Raw genomic sequence first — 20460 nt, forward strand, 5'->3', positions numbered from 1 at the left:
TTCTCTGCTCTCTTTATTCCACACTCTCAATAGCTTTCAAAATACCAATTAGGAGATGGATGCATTCATTTTAAAGCACTTTTAGTCAAGAAATTTGTCATTTGCACTACTCTGATGGTGGTTCTCCAGGACAGGTGCCCAGGGGAGAGTATATTCACACCAAGCATGGTGGATAGCAGTAATTCATGGGATTAATTCAATGCTGGAAACTAGACACAAGTACAGTAACAATCCCAGGTAAGATTCACTTAATCAGGTCAAATTCTTCATTAGATCAAAGGTATAACCTTTAGCATAAAGAATGTCATATTTATTAATTAAACGTGATAAAAGTTCATTCTATTTGCAGCTAACTGAAGCTCTCACTTACTCTATATTATGTGTTTTGTAAACCTTAAGGCAATCAGTTATTATGATTGTTAATTACATAAATATCAGTTACTGTTTTTCTTATTTAAATATGCACATTTTGGAGAAGCATAATTTGCTACATTATGAAGAGTTATTATTAAAGATTACTAAAATACTATCTTAAATTATTAATTTCCCCTTCTCCAGATACTCCAATACAGATAATATTGTTGATCTTGCTTTAACACATGCCTCTCTTCCATTTTCAAAAAGTGTTTGCTTTTTAATTGATCGTTTTTGTTCCTTAATTGGAATGAAAAACAGTACTGTCAAATCCTCCTCCCCCCAAGATTATTATAGCTTTATGCTAAGGTTATTCATTCCTTGGTGCAAAGAATTGCTGTTTTCTGAAGTATTTGTTTAAAAGTTAGCATCTCTTCTACTTCCCACACATATGCTTTATCTTATTTCTTATCGATTTAGGATCACATGACTTGTTTTTACAAAAACCCAAAGAGAAAAGCAAACATCTAAATTAAAGGAACTTAAATAATATCTGACTCCAAGAGATAAAGTTTTGAATTTTTTTAGCTCCTATTTTATTTAGCCAGTTTTTTCATGTGTCTAGGAAAAAAAATATACAAAAACTTCAGCAATAACAAAACAATCTAGAACAAAAAAGAATGTTTTCAGCAAACCCATTCTATTAACTATTCATATCATACAGAAATTTAGGTTTACAAATACTTGTCCTTCCCTTGCCTTTTCAATATTTTTAATGGAACTACACTTATTTTTATAACAGTTAATATTCATTAAAAAAAAAATAGACCACATGGAAGAATGCATGAAGAGCCAGTCTTAAAAAATCTGGATTTGAATCCTTTACTGATATATAATAGATAGCCAACAGCCAAGTCACTTAATCTCTCATTCCTCCCAGGTAATTAATTCTAAGACTAGAACCTGACAGCTCGTTTATATCAACCAGGTAGTTTCCACTTTAGGCATTTCCTCTTCAGAATGGAATTCAAAGGTCCAGATCATTCAGTGCCTCAACGCTTCCCCATCTTCATTCTCATTCCCTGCTCCCTCCACCCCCAACTTATTTCCATTAAGAATAAATGAAGCAGGGCAACTATGTGGCAGAGTGGATAGAGCATCAGCCCTGAAGTCAGGAGGACCTGAGTTCAAATGTGGCCTCAGATACTTAATACTTCCTAGATGTGTGACCCTGGGCAAGTCACTTAATCCCAATTGCCTCAGCAAAAAAGAAACAAAAAGAGTAAACGAAGCCCTTCATGGACATGTAAGAATGCTGCAAACATACCACTCATAAGAAATGGGCTTTAGACTATTTTCCTTAGAATTCGTACTGATAATAGATGTGTGGATACATCTTTTTACCTGTTTCTCTTATGAAATTTTTGTTTTATTTTTAAGAAAATTTTCTGAGGCAATTAGGAAATGATAAATCTAAGTAGGAATCAGGAAATGGAGATAATACTGCTCTTTTACACATTCTGTTCTTTTGTGAATGATGCATCTTAAAGAGTGTCACTTTGATGCTATTCACAAAGAGACAATTCAAAATTTCTACCAAATACCAAATTCTGAAATAAGCATTGTCCTTAGAATCAGAAGACTTGGATTCAAGTCTCTGTCATGCCTCTCAATAGCACAGTTATTAAGATATAAAGGAAAACTATGCAACAGACAAGATCCTTGATAACTGGAGATTTATATATTAATAATAAATTAATTTCATATGGTTCTTTAAGGTTAGCAGAGTCTCAAAATACATTATCTTGTTTAATCCTTGCAACAGGTCTGAGGAGTTGGAATAGGTGACATTATTTCTACTTTACAGATGAGAAAACTGAGCCACAGAGAAATTAAATGGCATGCCTAAAACCACACAGGTTACTCGGCACATACAGGATTCAAAGCCAGGTCTCTTAGCACCAAAGCCAGTGATCTTTACATAACCTCTGTATACATAAAATTAGTTATCAATGGCTAAGAAGAAAGGGGGAGAGGGAGCGGAGAGGGAGCGGAGAGGGAAGGAAGCACTGAAGAGGGTTACTCTCAGTAGATGAATGTCAAAGCATTATGTAAAAAATGATCATTCAAACTATGTCACATCATTTCCCCCAAAACTCTTTATATTTTATTGACAGAAATTATCCTTGGTTTAGATCTAGTATTATTCTTTAGACTAAGCTAAAGAGAGAGTGTTTTTCTATGTGGAGATAAGAAGTACTATTTCCCAAGGACCATGAAATCTCTAAATCTATTACCTTAGTCTGGGTGAATATTTTCTTTGAAAGATCAATAACTAAGTAAATTGTCTCAATTATGCCAAATAAATTATTCTTTACTTGTGATGACCGTGTATTTTAAAATCAGCCGGAGTCAGGAATTCAGGTTAGGGGAAAATCGTCAATCTTTATTCTCAGTGAAGAAAGATCCGAGGTGGAAGAGAATGGGTGATAGCAATGTGTGCAGCTGAGTCAAGAAGCTAGCTAGACCAGCAGCCACACGACCAGCAGCTACAAGTATGGAACCCAGGCTCAATCTCTCCCAGTCTCTCTTCCTGTCTCTCTGCCTCCACTCACCAAAATCGTCATTTCAGTCTTTATCCAATCATGTATATTAATAGAGTATAGTCCAATTACTATTTAGCCTCACGTGCTTGGGACCTCAGTGCATCAACTCAAGCCTCAGCCCATTACATTTACTACATAAAGAACTCTTAAGTATGAGAAATTCAGGAACCATTATGCATTACTCTCATTTTAATTTTCAGTATAAAAATCAGAAATTTTCTTTTAAAAGTTAATTTTGACTTGTACTGTACAGAGATCCATACTTTCTTCATATATGCTTTTTAAAAAGACATCTGTATTTGGGATATTACCATGATTCCCCTTAAAAAGGGACATATCATTTTCATATCGTAGTATTGATATATTTAAATAAACTATAAAATATATAAATATATTAAAAAAAACTCTTTTCCCTTCCTTTTTTTTCTTCTTTTCTTTTCTCTCTTGTCCCCTCCTCTCTTGTCTTCTCTTTTAAGGGCTAGATAAATGTAAGGCATTTTAAAAAAAATTATTATAAAAGAATAAAGTAATACAGAACTTTAAAATAAAAGGGCATATTATGCAATTGTCTTATTCCTATCTGGAAGTGAACTAACAACATATGAGAGGAAAAAATATTTTCTTTTGATTGTCTTGAATTCTTTCCTTTGATCAGGGCCAATGATTAGAATTCTTTTCCAGTTGTTAGTAGCCTTCCCAAATGCCAAACAGTAGAACATCTTTTGTTCCTTTTAAACTCTGGAACCACATGAAAGACCTGTGGGGGCATGTGGGAACCAATATACATGTTCCAAGAAATTGGTAAGTCTATTTGGTGGCCTTATGCCTATCCCATTCCCTATAATTTCACTCTAGGAGATGGAGAATTTTCTAAGAAGTTATGTTAAAATTACATTTGTTCTATTATAAAATGTGATTAGTTCACCAAATCAGAATTGACTGATGGTAAGCATAAAACAAAAATAGCAAATGGGAACAGAATACAAATACGTGGAAGTAGTTGTGATTGTGTCAGTGTGGGTAATTCTTTATAGAGACTCTCTTCAAAATGGAGGGTCTCTCTCCAACAACACAGATTATAGTCCATCTAGAATTTAATAGAGATCTGGGATGTTATTTACAAAACACAGAGCTTAAGTGACTTGTGCAGGATCATACATAAAATTGAAGAGGCAGAATCTGAACCCAGTTTTTCCTAACTACAGGTCTACCACATTATCTATTATAACTTGCTCCCTCTTTTAAATGAAATATAATAGAAAAATAGGTTTATAATTATTTTATATTTAATTCTCAGAATAAAACATAAATAATATAATAAAAACATAGTTGCACAGGAAACTGTAATACTCTTACATAAAACTTGCTATTTCTTTTAACTACATAACAAAGTTATCATGTACATTTCTTTTTTCCTCCTTTCCTTTTTTACTCCTTCCCCCTTCCCCAGATGGTTATCATTAAACACACACACACACACACACACACACACACACACACACACACACACATTTCTGTTTATCATTTGGATGCAGATAGTGTCTTTCTTCCTATGTCCTTTATTTTTAATTTATGTATTTATATAATAATAGCAAAATATAGTTTTCTTTAAGATCTTATGAATCAAGAGGTTTTCTCTAAAACACTAACAAATGATCATTAGTATTCTAGTAGGGAACTTGATAAAAGTTCATGCCCCCTGCTCAGTTTCACAGTGAAAAAAAATTTACTTCATTTCTCAAGTAATGAAAGCAAGTAAGAAGGTTAAGGAGAACTCCAGCCCTATTTTTAAGCAAAGTTAACTCACAGTGAGGTTCATATGGAGGTGGTGGATCTCCACAAGGTACACATTCCATGTCTTGGAAGCCAACAAGCTTTGTCTTCCTGTAAAATCTAGAAAAGGAAGGAGAATTTACTTTTATGATTTTTTTCTCCTAAGTTAATAGATAGAACAACAGATTTCTGCTAGAAAACATTAGATGCTGCTATTATTATTCTAAATGAAAACTTAATTTAAACATTAAAATATAATTATATCTCGTGTATTATACCATCAAATAAAACACAGTTCTGACCATACTGTAGGCTTTCAATAAGGTTTGCTCAACGTGCTTATACAGACTTCACATGTTCTAAATCAATCCGAAACAGAAAAGGAAAAAAAAAAAACTAATGGCTCCTTGCCTTTCAACCATAATTCAAATCAAGGCTATTACAAAGAAAACTAATAATATTCAGAATTCAAGTGTTATTCTCCATAACATCTATTATAATGAAGCCAGTATTCCAGAAATATGCCTATTTGAATAAAGGTTAAGGTTACATTTGGACCCAAGTTGGATAAATAGTTTATCTATTAATGATTGTCAATTTTAGTGTTTTACCCCTGCTTTTGCTTTTTTGGGGGGTGGGGGGGGGGTGGGAGGGTACCATGAAAGTTATTTCCTATGCCTCAATTTGACTGCCTAAAAAGAGGATTAAAACCTATCACCCATTTCAGAGATATAGTAAAATTAAAGTGTTTTTGTAAAAATCTTTGAAAAACCTTTTGAATAAAAGCCACTATGTAAGTGCCATCTACCAAATGCACTAATCTGGTTTGAAAAGGACATAATATTAAAAATAATCATGCAATTAAATCATGAAATCAGAGTTAAACATTTCTCTGAAACAAAAAAAAAATCTGTGGTTTAAGCAGAGAGAAAAAGAAACTGGAGAATTCTGTATATTTTCATTGTCCTCCTTTTCTCAGCCTATTCATTTGTACTTTGTCACCTACCCTCTACTTTTTCTCGACCTATTACATTTGTTCCGTAATTTTTCTTTCTTTCTTTCTTTCTGCTGAGGTAGTTGGGGTTAGGTGACTTGCCCAAGGTCTTACAACTAGAATGTATTAAGTGACTGAGATCAGATTTGAACTCAGGTCTTCCTGACTTCAGTGCTGGTGCTCTATCCACTGTGCCACCTAACTGCCCTCTGTGCCATAATTTTTAAAAAGTGCCTTTCAGTTATTCAATAATTCATTCCTCTCACCTGAAAAACTTCCTCTTCCCCTCAATCTGAGTCACCATATTCCTGATCTAGGGTTTTATATTACACACCTGCAGTAAAATATACCTCAAATTTTGAAATAGCTAAGATTCATTTTAAGAGAGACATTCAAGGTCTTGGGTTTGAGGTTATCCTTAAGACCAGTCACTTTTAAAGAAAGGTTGTATTTTTCCATAACCCTTCAATGAGTATGTAAATAATAGAAAAGAATAGACAGTTGCAGATTCTGCATTGAGGAATATTTTCTATTCCTCATCATATCACATGAAAAATAGAAACAGAAAAAAGGGGGTGCCTATCTACTGAGGAATGATTGGTATATGTATACTACTAAAAATGGTGAAGGATAAGGATAATAACCTGGGAAGACTTGTGTGAACTGATGCAGAGTAAAGAAAACACAACCAGAAGGATATTTATATAGTCACAAGACTGTGAAAACAAAAGATCTAAAAGACTAAAGAACTCTAATTGATGCAAAGATCAACTATCATTCCAGAGCACTGATGAAAAATGATACCTACTAAGGACGTAAGTGATGAATTAAATATATAGAACGAAACATATGATCTTAGACAAGGAATATAGAAATTTGTTTTGCTTAATTATGCATTTGTTACAAATTTTTTTCCCTTTTTTTTTTTCAGTTAGAGGAGAGGGTGGAAGGATGAGAAAAAATAAATGCTTAATTGAAAAAAAAATTTTTTTCAAATTAGGAAAAGAAATGTGGGATAAAGGGAGACCATGATAGTATCTTCAAATATCTGAAGAGAAATAACACAGAATATGGATTAAATTTGTTCTGTGTATCTCCAGAGAGCAGAACAGGATAATGTGAGGAGAGTATAATTAGTAAAACTACCAAAAAACTAACAGAAAGTACCAAAAGTGAAATGAATTGCCTCAAGAGGTAATGGTTCTCCCTCTTTAGAGATTTTCAAGCAACGTCTGGATGACCACTTTTCAGAGACATATCGAACATACAGACATGTTTCTATTCAGATACAGAATGAACCACATTAGTTCTGAGATCCTTTCTGATTCTAATTCTGTGTTAACACAGATAGTTTGAAGTAAATGTTTTATTTATCGAGTTATTTAGGTATATTAGAACGAACATGGGGCTAGTTTAGGATATGTGAATCTTGGTTCTGTCTTGTTACACTCTCTGTCTATCATTTTGGTAATTTTCCCTCTAGGCCTCAGTTTCTTATATGTAAGGTGAAGAGGTGAGATTAAATTCTCTCTAGCTCTAATATTGCAGGTTTATGAGTCAAACTGAATCCATTCACTTACAAGTCATATTCACCATGTTATAACTTCCAATATGTGAGCTTTTGATATTAGCAAAAATGCAACCATTAGGATAAATGCAAATAAATTCAGGTCATGAGACTTTGGACCTTGCTTTTAAATTGAATTCTATATAATGAAGTTCAAATCAAATGTTGACTTAAGTTTTTACTATAAACAAGATACTGTTCTAGGTGCTGAGGATTCAAGACAAAAATAACAGATGATGTCCTCATAAGGAGCTTATTGGTGAGGAAAAGGTGTGGGTGTGTGGGTGTGGGTGTGTGTATAGTAGAATATTACATGTACCTGAGTTAAAAGTAATCCAAGAAAATTATGAAAAGAAAATTAATCAATTGGAAAAAGAGATACAAAATCTTAAGGAAGAAAGTAATTCCTTGAAAATTAGGTTTGGGGAACACAAATTGACTGATGTTATAAGAAACCAACAAATGCAAAGTAATTTCAAGATGGAATCTAGAGTTACCACCTGGTAGGATGAGGAAGGGTCTCATCTAGGAGGTGGTGCTTGAGTAGTGCTTTTGAGGAAACCAAGGATTCTATGAGATAAAAGTGATGAGAAAGTCCATTCTGGACATGGAGCATAATGTGTAATGATTTAGCTATGAAAGCACAAAAGGACTAAATGTCAAAGCACTGAAATGACAAATCCAGAAAATCGAATTAAATACCTCATATATGCAAGATACTACTGGGGCCTCAAAGAAGTATAAAACATGGATCCTACATTCACAGAACCTATAATCTAATTCACAGTCATAGTTAAGGCTGAAAGGATCTCAGCCACCTAATCCAATGCTCTTTTTTTAATAGATGAAAAAACTGAGACCCAGAGAGGTAAAGTGATATGCCCAAGTAACAGATCCTTCCAATTTCCAATCTAGAATGGTTTACAAAATATTTTATTGACACAAAACAGGACAAATAATTTGAGTTAATATCAACATATCAATTTAGGAATTAATATAGCAAAATTTAAAAGTTATAACAGTAATTAATTCAATTAACATGATTTGAATTAATATTAACATATTAATTTAACAATATAATATTAACTAATTTGGGAGCTAATATTGGCAAATATAAAATTAAGGTTTAAAAAAAAAGGAGTAATAGTTTTTTAGAACAATGAAAGGGCAGGAAAATTTAACTTACCCTGGCAAGCAGTCTCCACAAACAGCATCATTGGTGACAGAACAGTTGGCCTTCTGAAATCGGTTCACTAATGCACAATCCAGACAGGGTTTGCATTTCTGAAAGCCCCAGTCCTCCTTGAATCTGTGCGGCCTGCATGTCATGCACTGTGCATCCTCCCCATAACCAAAGCCACATTCCTGTGGGGATTAACAAGCAATAGAAAGCTATTCAGACATTGCAAGCGTGAATAAGGAGGGACTGCTGGGATAAAATGAAGACCTAGTATAATAATTACTGAGAGTAGGCCTTCCTAGATACAAAAGCAGTTCTTTCAGCAAGTTCAAATGTGTCTTCCACTGCTAATAATCTCTCTTACTTCTATAAGTATACTTAGTCATCCACTTTATTCAAGAAACTACTGAGTATTTGAATAATAAAGAACCGCAAGGACTCCCACTGGTACATTATTACTAGCTTATGGTAGAATTATTGAGCTTTCTTGTTTTCTAATTAAACCAGTCATGTGAATGTTCAGATTCTAAAGTGAATGGACTATTCAGTAATTCAGTGGTAAAGGCATAAAAACAAGTACTTTGATATTAGGGTTCATATCTTGAGTAAAGAAAAATAATGGCATGTAAAATTTCACACGAAATTTGCATAGTTATAAAAATAACCAAATATACACTTAACTAATGACTGAAAAAATGTTGTTTTATTACCTAATTACATCTAGCAACTTAATAAGTTCAAAATTTTATTTAATAAGATATTCACATACTTCTTAAAATCACCCAAACAATGAAACTTATGATGAACATTCATTCTTAACTAGCTTCTTAAAATTTCTGATTTGAATGCCAAGAAAAGTATTTTACATAATATAATCTTAAGAGGTCCAAGAGCTGCAAGCTAGACCATGCTGAGAATGTGACCATAGATATGTGGCCAATCTAAGAGGTTGGGGAAGTGGGGCTTTTTAAAAACTTTCTTAGATTCTTTATCTGCAAAATAAAAGGGATATAGTAGAAGTCTACAATTCTTTGGAGTATGAAAATTCTATGATTTCATGTCATATTTACCTTTTCACTAATTTAATAAAATTTGATGTTTTCTTACAAATTCTAAATCATTACCTAAAATGAATGAATTATAAAGCATCCATTAAAGTGCTTACTCTATGCTAAGTACTGTGTCAAGCCATGGTAATACCAATACAAAGGCAAAGATGGTTCCTGTTCTTAGAGAATTGACGTTCTTACGCAGGGAACACACTGATAAGAGTAGCATTCAGGGAAGGAGAATTTTGTTTGGAAATTTTTTCATCTCAAGATTTCTTTATAGTAAGAATGCTAAAGAACTCTTGCTTTTGTGAGTTATATCTGTCTATTAAGCATATCAGAAATTAAAACTGACATTTAAAAATAATTATTAATTTCATTTAAACAAAAAAAATTTAATGAGAAGAGTAATATTTTTTAAAACTTATTTTTGCAATCCTCTGTAATATATGGCTTATTATTAGACAGCTAGATTCCCATATCTGTGTCTGCATTCAATCAGTTGTGATATATTATTTTGGTTAAAGTATATAAAGAAAACCCAGCCTCACACAGCTATATGGTTGAAAAGGGAGAATTATAATAGTCAAATAATATATTAGTATTATTATTAAAACAGTCTTGACCTTGCAGACCTCCTGAAAAGGTCTTAGAACCTTCCTGGGATAATAATTTGAGAACCACTTAGTTACAGAGATCCTAATCAGAATCACAGGAATAGACTGATACACTCTTTATAAAAGAAAAGCCATCTAGACAAAGTACCTACACTTCTCTTACTTTCCCCTTAATTGTCTACAATCTGGCTTTAGACTTCATCATTCAATTAAAACCAATCTCTCCAAATTTACAGATTGGGTATCTCCCTGCTCCAATCCATCTTCCAGTCACTTTTCAAGACTCAGGTCAAATTTTCCTTTCTATGGGAAGCCTATCCTAGTTCCCCTGGCTTCTAGTCTTTCTGAGCTGATTCCAACTACTCTGTATTTGTCTTTTATGTCTTTAGTTATTTTCATATTTGTTTCCCCATTAGAATATGAGCTCTTTGAAGGCAGAGACTGTATGTCTTTCTCTGTATGCTAATTGCTAAACAGAATACTTGACACATAGCAAATATGGTAAATACTTGTTGACAAGGGCAGAATTGAATTTATCATGGTTACTGAAGAAGATAGCATAGGGATTGGGGCAAAGAAATAAATGTGGTTTAAGCTAGGTATCAAAGTAAGAGATGACTGTGACAATTACTGGTCAGGACTATGGAGCCCTAGGCAGGAATTCAAGGGATAATAGAGTTCAGAGTGCATGGAATGACCCTGAATAAGGCAGTTACTCTTTTTGTGCCCCAAGCAATTCTAAGGCTATAAATTGTGGAGCAATGATCAGCTGGCAAAGATCAAGGGACTTTCCTCACTGGGAACTTCTTGTATTAAATAAAATCACAGTTCCAGTGAAAAAAGATCACTACCAACAAAAGGAGCATACAGCAAGCCAAAATGGAGCACATTTGGACATGATAGATATTTTGAACTTAATTTCATTAGAGGAAGATGATTTCAATCTAATTTTTATAGGAATCAGAATGAGAATCTTACAAATTGGGCAGTAGTTGAATTCCTTCTTTTCCTTAGATTTTTCACATATCCCTTCAAATGCCTATTCACCATTACATTAAATGGTTCTTTACTCCTATTTTTTTCACTCATGTCTATTCTGTATAATTTCTCAGTGTCTCCCCTCCTCATTAGCCTGCCAGGACTCAGATTTTGTTGCTTCCCTATACACTTTAATAACAGTTTTTCATTTACTTCTGCAATAAATATCTGCAATATATGCTTTAAGAAATTATATGTTTCCAATCTATGCTTCAACATACTCAATGAGCTCCCTTTTGCTTAATTCAACAAACACTTATTAAACACTTACTATATACAGCTCTGTTCTAGATGTTAGGGATATATTGAGGTTTGGGGGAAAAAAAGGAAACAGTTCTTGCCCCTAAGGAGCTTATATTCTAGAAGAGGAGAAAACATATACATAACAAATAGATATAACACTATGGTAAATTACAAGGAGGCCCTAGGAACTGTGAAGGGTTCAGAAAGGCTTCATGTGGAAGCTGCTGCTTGAACCGAGGTTTGACAGAAACAAGGGATTCTAAGAAACGAAGATACTTTCCAGATGTGGAAGATGGTCATCACAAAAGCAGACCAGAGTTCAGGTGTCATGTGTGATAAATAGCAAGAGAGATAATATGCTTTCCATTAGTACCTGTTCTAACCCTTCTAGTTGAAGGTAAAGTTAACATTTGTAGTAAACAACTTTTGAATGAAGTTCTAAGAATTCTCCTAAAAATAAAAATTACAGACTTTATGACCTCTAGTTTAAGATCTTCAGCAGCCTCCTTGCTGGATTTTAAATCATCAATTGAATTCCATGTTACTGAAATAATTAATGCTATGACTTTTGGAGAAGTGAGGTGTTAGTTATCAATGCCATCTTTAGACAATTACTTTTGTGATAAACATTGGAGAAATAATGTTTGTAACACTGGCCAGTTTTTAAAAGGCCAAATTTTAAAAATTAAACAATTTCTATATTTCTAGACCATGAATGTTTCACATTGGGCCCTGACTATCTGGATAATATTTTAATATTTCAGACAGAGCTTAGTTTGCCTTTTTATTGCCTGTTAGAAGATTCAGAGGCGAACTAGGGCTGTTTGTACCCACTAATTTTCAGGGAGTATTTAAGAAAATTTCAAGAAGATGACACTGGAAAGCCATTGTAATTTAAAATACCACCACAACTACTACCACTACCACCACCATTACCACTTAAAAAAAAAATCTAATCCAGCTGGCAGATCATAAAATTCTGGGAACTCTATGTAGCCCTTGTTCAACCCAATCCCATAAATCTTGAAAAGACTAGAATTTCAGAGAAGTTGTTTCCAATTATCCAAAGAAGTAAATTATAGTGTGTAGGATATGATTGTTTGGGGCACAACAAAGAAAACTTATCAAAGCATTTAAAACTTGCAGACTTGATCTGTCACATTTCTGATGCATCATAAACATCAGAGCCACTGTAATTACTTTAGATGCCTCTAATAAAGTAAACAGCATATAAATATTAAATTGCTTACAATATAAAAATTTTAAAACTCCAATGTCTTCTTTGATATAGTCTCATTAAATTAAATAAAACTATTGGTTAAAAGTGCTTTAAAATTCTTCACAGTAGAATCAAAAAGAAGCTAAAAGATGTGAATGACAAGAACAGAAGGGAAATACATAGGAAAACAAGGTTTTAAAAATAAGAGTACAAAAAGAAAATAAGAATGTGTTCTTCTGTTTAGACCAAATGGGCTCATTCTAAATACCATATCTGTAACTTTTCAACAAAAAAAAAATTAGCAGATAAATAAGTGCAATTATTGGAGATGGTTTCTTACAAAATGACAAGATATCCTTAAATGATCTCTCTTGCTAGGATTTCATCTCACTATTTTGATATTAAACTTCCATGGGTAGTAAAACTTTTAAACAGAGAATCCAATCTAAAATTGCCTGGTATGAGATTCTGATTACATCTATTTGTCTTTCACTAAATTGACTAACTTTTGTTCTGAATTAGAAAAACAGGAGGATTTATTAGTAGCATATCAATTATTCTGAAGTCTGAGTTTCTGTACTGCTTCTGGGAAGCTAAGCTTATGGAATGAGCTCAATATTTTTTGGTAAAAGTGCTCTTTTACCAGCCCACTTGTTGACTTTTCTGTAAAATAATTTTATACTGGCAGGAACAGAAGGCAGAACATGATGCAGGGTTGGAGATGGAGCAGGGTAGGCTCTTAGTCATACTATTCAGTTAGGTTTTCTATATATACGCTTTCTCCTTCCCATCTTCTTCTTAGATTCCTTCAAGGCTCAGCTCAAATTCCCTCTTTGATAGGTCTTCCACGTTCATGTATGTGTGTGTGTTTATGTATCTAGGGCACCTAGGTGGCACAGTGGATAGAATGCTAACCTTGAAGGCTGAAGACCTCAGTTCAAATCTGACTTTTGACATTTCCTAACCATAAAATCGTGAGCACTTCAGTTTCCTCATCTGTAATATGAGCTGGAAAAGGAAATGGCAAATCACTCCAGTATTTTTGCCAAGAAAACCCTGAGGTCACAAAGAGATGGACACAATTGAAATGATTCAACAACATATCTATCTATTCATAGCATTGCTATTTACATGTTGTCTAGCCCATTAAAATGTGAGCTACTGAAGACAAAAACCTTTCTCTGAATCTGTATCATTTTTCAGAGTTCCTGGCATGTAGTGTGTGCTTATTAAATGCTTGTTGATTAACTTCCTAAGAGCAGTTTCCTTTAACTTTGACATGGATTCAAGATTTGATGGGATCCAATTGCTTCATTATGTTCTCCACCCAAACCTCAAAAGCCCCAGTTGGTGAGTTTCCCTCAGTGAAATCACTCATAGTAAATCACCTATAATCATCTTTTGTTTTTTCTCCCTCTAACAATTAAAGTATCATGCTAGTACATAGTTACAATGATCTAGAACTAGTACATCATATACCATGAAGGGTATAGCACTCTCCAAAATATAAAGAAATAAGGGCTGGAGAAGTAGAGGGGGGTCAAGCAAAGGGTGGTGGAAGAAGATAAGGAAGAGACATGAGTGGAGAGAGATTAAGTAATAAAAAGCTAGGTTAAAGAGCAGAATTAAAGTAGAAATAAAATAAAGTAGTTAGCAGGAATAAGAAAAAAATATTTGCGCAAATACTACGCAGATCAGGAGTAGAATATATTAGAAGAAATAGCAGGGCTAGTAATCATTGATCTTAGACAAAGTCAAATTTAAAGATTTAATCAAAAGAGAAATCTACATTATATGTCAACCATACTAATATTGTTTTAAATGCATATTTACATATGGGCAAATGCATGTGGATGGATGTATAGATATGTATGCATGTAGCTCTATGTATGTATAGATATATAGATATATGTATATGTGCTGGAAGAACTGGAAGGGATCTTGGAGTCCATCTTTTCCAATATTTTTATCTCAGAGAGGAGCAAAATGAAGCCCAGAGAGGCTAATTAATTTGGCCAAGGTCACTCAGGTTGCAAAAATCATCAGTTGAACTCAGTCCTATGACTAAACTCAGAATTGTTCCTACTTTCACCTTTCACTATAGATAAGGTCATAGATGACCTAAAACAGCCTCACCAAGAAGCAATAATCCATTGCCTTTAATTTCAGGACTAGTGAATGACCTATAATAGTCTTTATTATATGTCTACTGTGGCAAAGTTCACAAAATTTCAAAGTGATCAGTTTCATATTTGGACCTGTTAAGAGTTATTTGTGGATAGATTTTAGAGTATCAAAATGAAAAACATAAATTAGATTCATGTCAGTGGTATTCAGAAATTGGCTTTTCCCTTTCCTTTAAAACAGCCCAGGGAGTTTTCTCCAGCTTCCAGTTTGTAATATTCTGGATTTGGTTGGGTTTTTGTTTTTTGGGTTTGTGTTTTCTTTTCTTTTCTTTTCTTTTCTTTTCTTTTTTTTTTTTTTTTGTATTGTTGTTATTGTTGCTTTTAGAAAATAAAAGCTGGAGCTTGTTAGTATATCCAAACATCATTCAGTTCCATTAAGTATAATCAAGCATAAGTAAAATGAGCAACACTTTAATTAAATGATGGGAATAATAGCTTTTATGCTTACAAATTACATTAACATTTTTCTTGTATCTCTTCACATGAAATATAACTACCTCCAAGAGAAGGAAACTGAAAAAATATGAAGATAGATAGACATCCACCTAAGTAAGAGAAGAAATGCTGTTGTTTATAAGAGTTAATTTTTTACATTAACAAGTTATCCCAATAATTGGTTAGAAAAGCTGACTTTGAAAACAGTGCCAAAGACTCAAAGCCCAACTGTTTCCAATGGTTCATGCAAAAACTAGTTTCCTGATTTACAGCTGGAAGATGCTCATGTTAAAAGTACACTGCTGGCACATAGGACTTAAAATGGAATACTTGCTGAAGAGGCACAGTCATGGCTGGGCAAATTCTAGACAGTGAAAATTAAAAGTCTAATGTGGTTACTTTAAGAAAACAATATCATGCTCTCCCACAAATCCCAAAATTTTGTTTATTTTCTTGAATTGAAAGTATGCCCAATGGCTTCCTCAAATCTTGCCAATTCACTTATACAGAAAGTTGTACAAACTATATGTTCTGCTTATAGAACAATTTATACATCTTTTCATATTCTTAATCTTTAGATAAACATCAGATCCACATTTATCAAAAAGAAAAATATTAATTATTAGTTCTGTAAATAATTATAAAGTATAGGGCAGTTAGGAGGCATGGTTAATATAGTAATGGGTCTGGAATCAAGCAAATTCATTTTCCTGAATTTAAATTTGGTCTTAAATGCTTACTAGTATTTGTGTGGCCCTGGGCAAGTCACTTTATCCTGTTTGGCTCAATTTCCTCATCTATAAATGAGGCAGAGAAAGAAATGGCAACCACTCCAATATCCTGGCCAAGAAAACCCCAACTAGGGTCCCAAAGAGTTGGACATGACTGAAAAGCAACTCACACTCCCCACTGGTCAAATATGGAATACATTAGTTAAGCTAGACTTCATTGGGCCAAAAATCTGTAATGTATTTTTTGAGTAACAATGTCAAATTAACTTGGTTTATTAATATGGTGTGGCTTATCATTTTTAAAAAGCATCATCATTTTTCTTTTTAGAATCTAGAAACTAGACAGATTGAAGTGAATTGGCTTCATAGAAAAATTTGGTTTCTGCAAGAGGCAGTGTTGTATAGTAAGTCAATAAACATTTATTAAGCACCATTTGTGTTCCAAATCATGTATTAAGCTCAGCAGATACAAAGGAAGGCTCTGAAACTAAGTAATCACTTCTCTAAAACTCCAGTTTTGTCCTCTATAAAATGAGGGATAATGCTAGAAAACTATTTGAAATTGTTATTGTGAAGAAGGCATTTTGTAAATCTTCAAGTATTGTTTAAGTGAATTATATATACATAGTCTTTACATGTGAAAATGTTTAATTTGTAATTATTGTGATTTGGAAATCCTTTTCTTGTAGAATACTAATTCTGAATTGTTATTAAGCAAATTTCTTGGGAAAAGGTCTTTGGTAAGATGCCAGAATGAAACTAGAAACAACTCAAGACTCTTAAAGATCTATTGAAATCACATCATCAAAGGGTAGAATAGGAAGAGTGAAAAGGCATACAGTGGTTGCAAAACTTTGGACTTCTTCCAATTGGTCATCATCAAACTGTATGGTCTTAGAATAGAGCAAGCATTTTTTTTTATCCTGAATTCTCTAAACTTGGTTGTTTTGTTTTGTTTTAAACTGCAAATCAACATACTTGTTTTCTTTGTAATCATATTTGTGTTCTTATTTTATGCATTAAAATATATTCTAAGAAGTGATCTAAAAGCTTCACCAGATTGCCAAAATGATTAAAGACACAAAAACGATTAGAAATCACAGGTCAAGGGGAATTTTAAGAAGTAGACTATATAATGAGAGATAATAATGAAAAAAGAAAATTGGAAAATTCCAAAAGAGGGAGGAAATCATTTGCCCAAAGCAAAATGTTCAAGGAAGAAGCCATGCAGGACTTAACATGCTTCTCCATTTGATGAAACAAGACCTCCAACCAATTTTGGGAGAACTTTAAGGTTCGCTAAATAATAAGAGACACCTTTTGAATTCATATAACTCTGCAAGCTGGAATATATATTCCTCAAAGTACTTTTTTCATAATTAAAAATTATATTGGAAGTAGCAAAGATTAATTTTTTAAATAAGCAAAAAAAATTAAGTTTAAAGTCAGGAACTGCTGCTGAGGTTTCTTACTACCTAGTAATTGAAAGGAAATGGGAAGAAGTATGGGAAAAACCACTGACCATGAAGGGTAGTGGGATACCAAAGCTCCCACTTCCTCCAGAGATGAATGGTATACCAGTAGCATAAAAAAAGCCAACTCAACCCTGCTACTAAGAACCCTAAAGGCAGAGACCCAAGAGTAAAAATTTAATCCTAGACACCTTGAAAGAAAATAAAGACTTGAAAAACTTCCAAAGAAAATAATAATTAGGAGTAATAAAACCACAGATGGAAATTTTACATATACCTAGCTCTCACCTGCAAGATGTTTATGACCTATGTTTAAGCTATAGGCATAAACTTTGAATTAAAAAATAATCAGACTATAGTTGTAAGCAGAAAAGCTGATGTTACTATAGATAGAGAAGCATGGTTTAGGACAAGAAAATGAAGCAAAGAAAATAGCTTATTCTGTAAACTTTCCATGTTGTCTGAAATGTGCTGTCTTTTTCATGTCAAAGTATCTTTAGTTGTGGGACTTCAGTAATTGGATCCAGTACTTCCACTTTCCCATAAATTACTTAAAGATGCTGCTGTTTACTGTACTTTTTAGATTCAAAACACTTAGCCTAACCATAATCTCAAGCTTCAATCGAAAAGTTAAAAGAGTTCTTTCTTTTTGTACTTCATAAAAAGGAAATAAGAAGACCTCTCTTATAACTACATATGTAGTTTTTTTAATTAAAAATCTCATTTAGGATGTTATCCATAGAATTATTTTTTTAATCACAAATTTAAAAGATGTACGGATGTTATAAAACTGGTGAACAAAAGGCTTTTTTTTTAGTAAGAGGACTTATTCTTTTACACCTAAAGCCTGAAAGTAATAATTAACCAAATTAAATAAAGCTGATCTTTTTAATGTTTTCACCTACATAAAAATACTTATACTTTATTTTTCTTTCATAGGAAAGTCATATGTAGTGGATAAAACCCTAATCTGAGGAACAGAAGAAAAATGAACAAATTAATTAATTATAGATTTCTCTTCCTTAGAAGTGATTAAGAAAATTTTTTCCCTTGATTTTAAGCTAACTAGTAAATAAAAATGTATTTTGCATTTTCTCACTTGTCTGAATTTCACAAGTTTTTCATTTAACATCAGTAGCAGGGCTCACTTACCACTTTAATTTATTAAGAACAGAAACTAAGATAGGAAAGTTAAAAATCTTTTGAAGAGGAGGCATGAAATAAAAATAATTTATGGATTCATGAATTACTTCGGCTTTGGCCTTTAACCTTGACACATACAATTTTTTAAAAAATTGTTTAGTACTGATGAAGATGCCCATAGACTCTATAACACTGATAACAAAACCCATAGAAACACTTTTTAAAAAGGTAACTACTCTATGAAGCAAACATTATATTCTAAGAAACATAAAATAATATGGAATATATTTGTACATTCCATTGAAACCTAACACTCAAGTCTTTAAAGTTATTACTGTTCTTACAAAATATGGAAAAACCAAACTTTCTCATCCAATTTATCCTGTTGTTTCCAAATTCAGAAAATGTTAGTAAATATTCCACATCTCCCCCCCCCCCCTTTTTTTTTTTGTTCTATAAGTTCACATGACTGAAGAACTCATCACCTAGTAGCCAGCCTATGGTTAAAAACCTCTCTTTCCCACTTATTTTGGTCCTTGGAAGAGATTGAGTCTGTGATCTGATTAAGACTCAAAGATTCTTCAATCAAGATGGAAACTCGTGCTCTTTAGATACAATCTTCAAAAGCCCAGAATCATTTCTTTGCTATAATGAAACATTGAAGTAGAACTTTTGTCTAGAAATGCATTACAAAAGTCCCAAGATTTGTAATGATTTCCCTTTTTGTCATTTCCACCCAAAAATATTACATGAAACATCTTGCTTGTTGTTTAAGTGAACTTTCATTTTAAATGGAGGGAAACTTTTAGCATGAATATATATATAATATTAATATAATATATTAATATATATAATTAATATTAATAATATTTTTGCTTTTTTATGTCTTCTGTCAAAGTTTTATGCAGATGTTCAATAGTAAAAGTTAGTAAATTTAATTCAAATTGTAAAGGTGGATTTGAAATTTTTTAGGTTTTATTTCTATTAACTGCTTCTCATATCTTAGATAAAAATTATTTTTTTTGTTTATTATTATAGCTTTTTATTTACAAAACATATGCATGTGTAATTTTTCAACATTGACCCTTGCAAAACCTTCTGTTCCAACTTTTCCCCTCCTTCCCCCATCCCCTCCCCTAGATGTCAGGTAGTCTAATACATGTTAAATATGTTAAAGTATATGTTAAATCCAATATATGCATACATGTTTATACAGTTATTAGATAAAAATTATTATCAGACATATTCGATGTAAAATATCTTTCACAGTCATCTACTTCCTTTCTTATCCTAAGTGTATTTATGTTTATACAAAAACTTTCTAATTTTATTGATCAAAAATACATATTGCATTTCTTGTAATTGAGTATATTCCCCATTTAGTTAAAAATTCATCTTCTAGCAATCAGTCAAGCATTTACTAAATGCCTACTAAATGCCAGGCACTGTGTTAAGCACTAGAAGTACAAAGAAAGGCAAAAGACAGTCTCTGCTTTTGAGGAACTTACAAGCTATTGTGAAAAAATACATGAAAACCATTATATACAAACAAATTATACACAGGATAAATAGGAAATAAATAAAAGGTACATATTCTACTTTTCTCTTAATTTTTTTTACAATTTAAACTTTAAAATTTAGGTCATGTATCCATTTTGAATTTATCATAGAATATGGCATAATATTTTGATTTAAACCTAATTTCTGCCAAACTGGTTTCTAGTTTTCCCAGCAGTTCTTATCAAATAGAGAGCTCTAGTCTGAATAATTTATGTTTTTAGAATTTTTTGAGTTAAATTATTTCTGTTTATTCTTTGTTTATTCTGTTCTAGTGATTTACATTTTTATTTTCT

At 32.6% G+C, this 20460-nt stretch overlaps 1 protein-coding gene across 2 annotated transcripts in view; it reads right to left on the reverse strand.

Annotated features, from left to right (window-relative positions):
- The window catches only part of TNFRSF19 (TNF receptor superfamily member 19), a 99077-nt gene that overhangs the window by 51655 nt on the left and 26962 nt on the right, over nt 1–20460 (reverse strand). For both annotated transcript variants that reach the window (XM_023499582.2, XM_031960787.1), the window contains exons 4-5: nt 8481–8659; nt 4768–4853 (exon numbers count right to left, since the gene is read on the reverse strand). In XM_023499582.2, the coding sequence (XP_023355350.1) occupies nt 4768–4853; nt 8481–8659 (265 nt within the window). The remainder of the gene's footprint in view (nt 1–4767; nt 4854–8480; nt 8660–20460) is intronic.

Source organism: Sarcophilus harrisii, chromosome 3 (genome assembly GCF_902635505.1).
Source record: "Sarcophilus harrisii chromosome 3, mSarHar1.11, whole genome shotgun sequence".
NCBI lineage: Eukaryota > Metazoa > Chordata > Mammalia > Dasyuromorphia > Dasyuridae > Sarcophilus > Sarcophilus harrisii.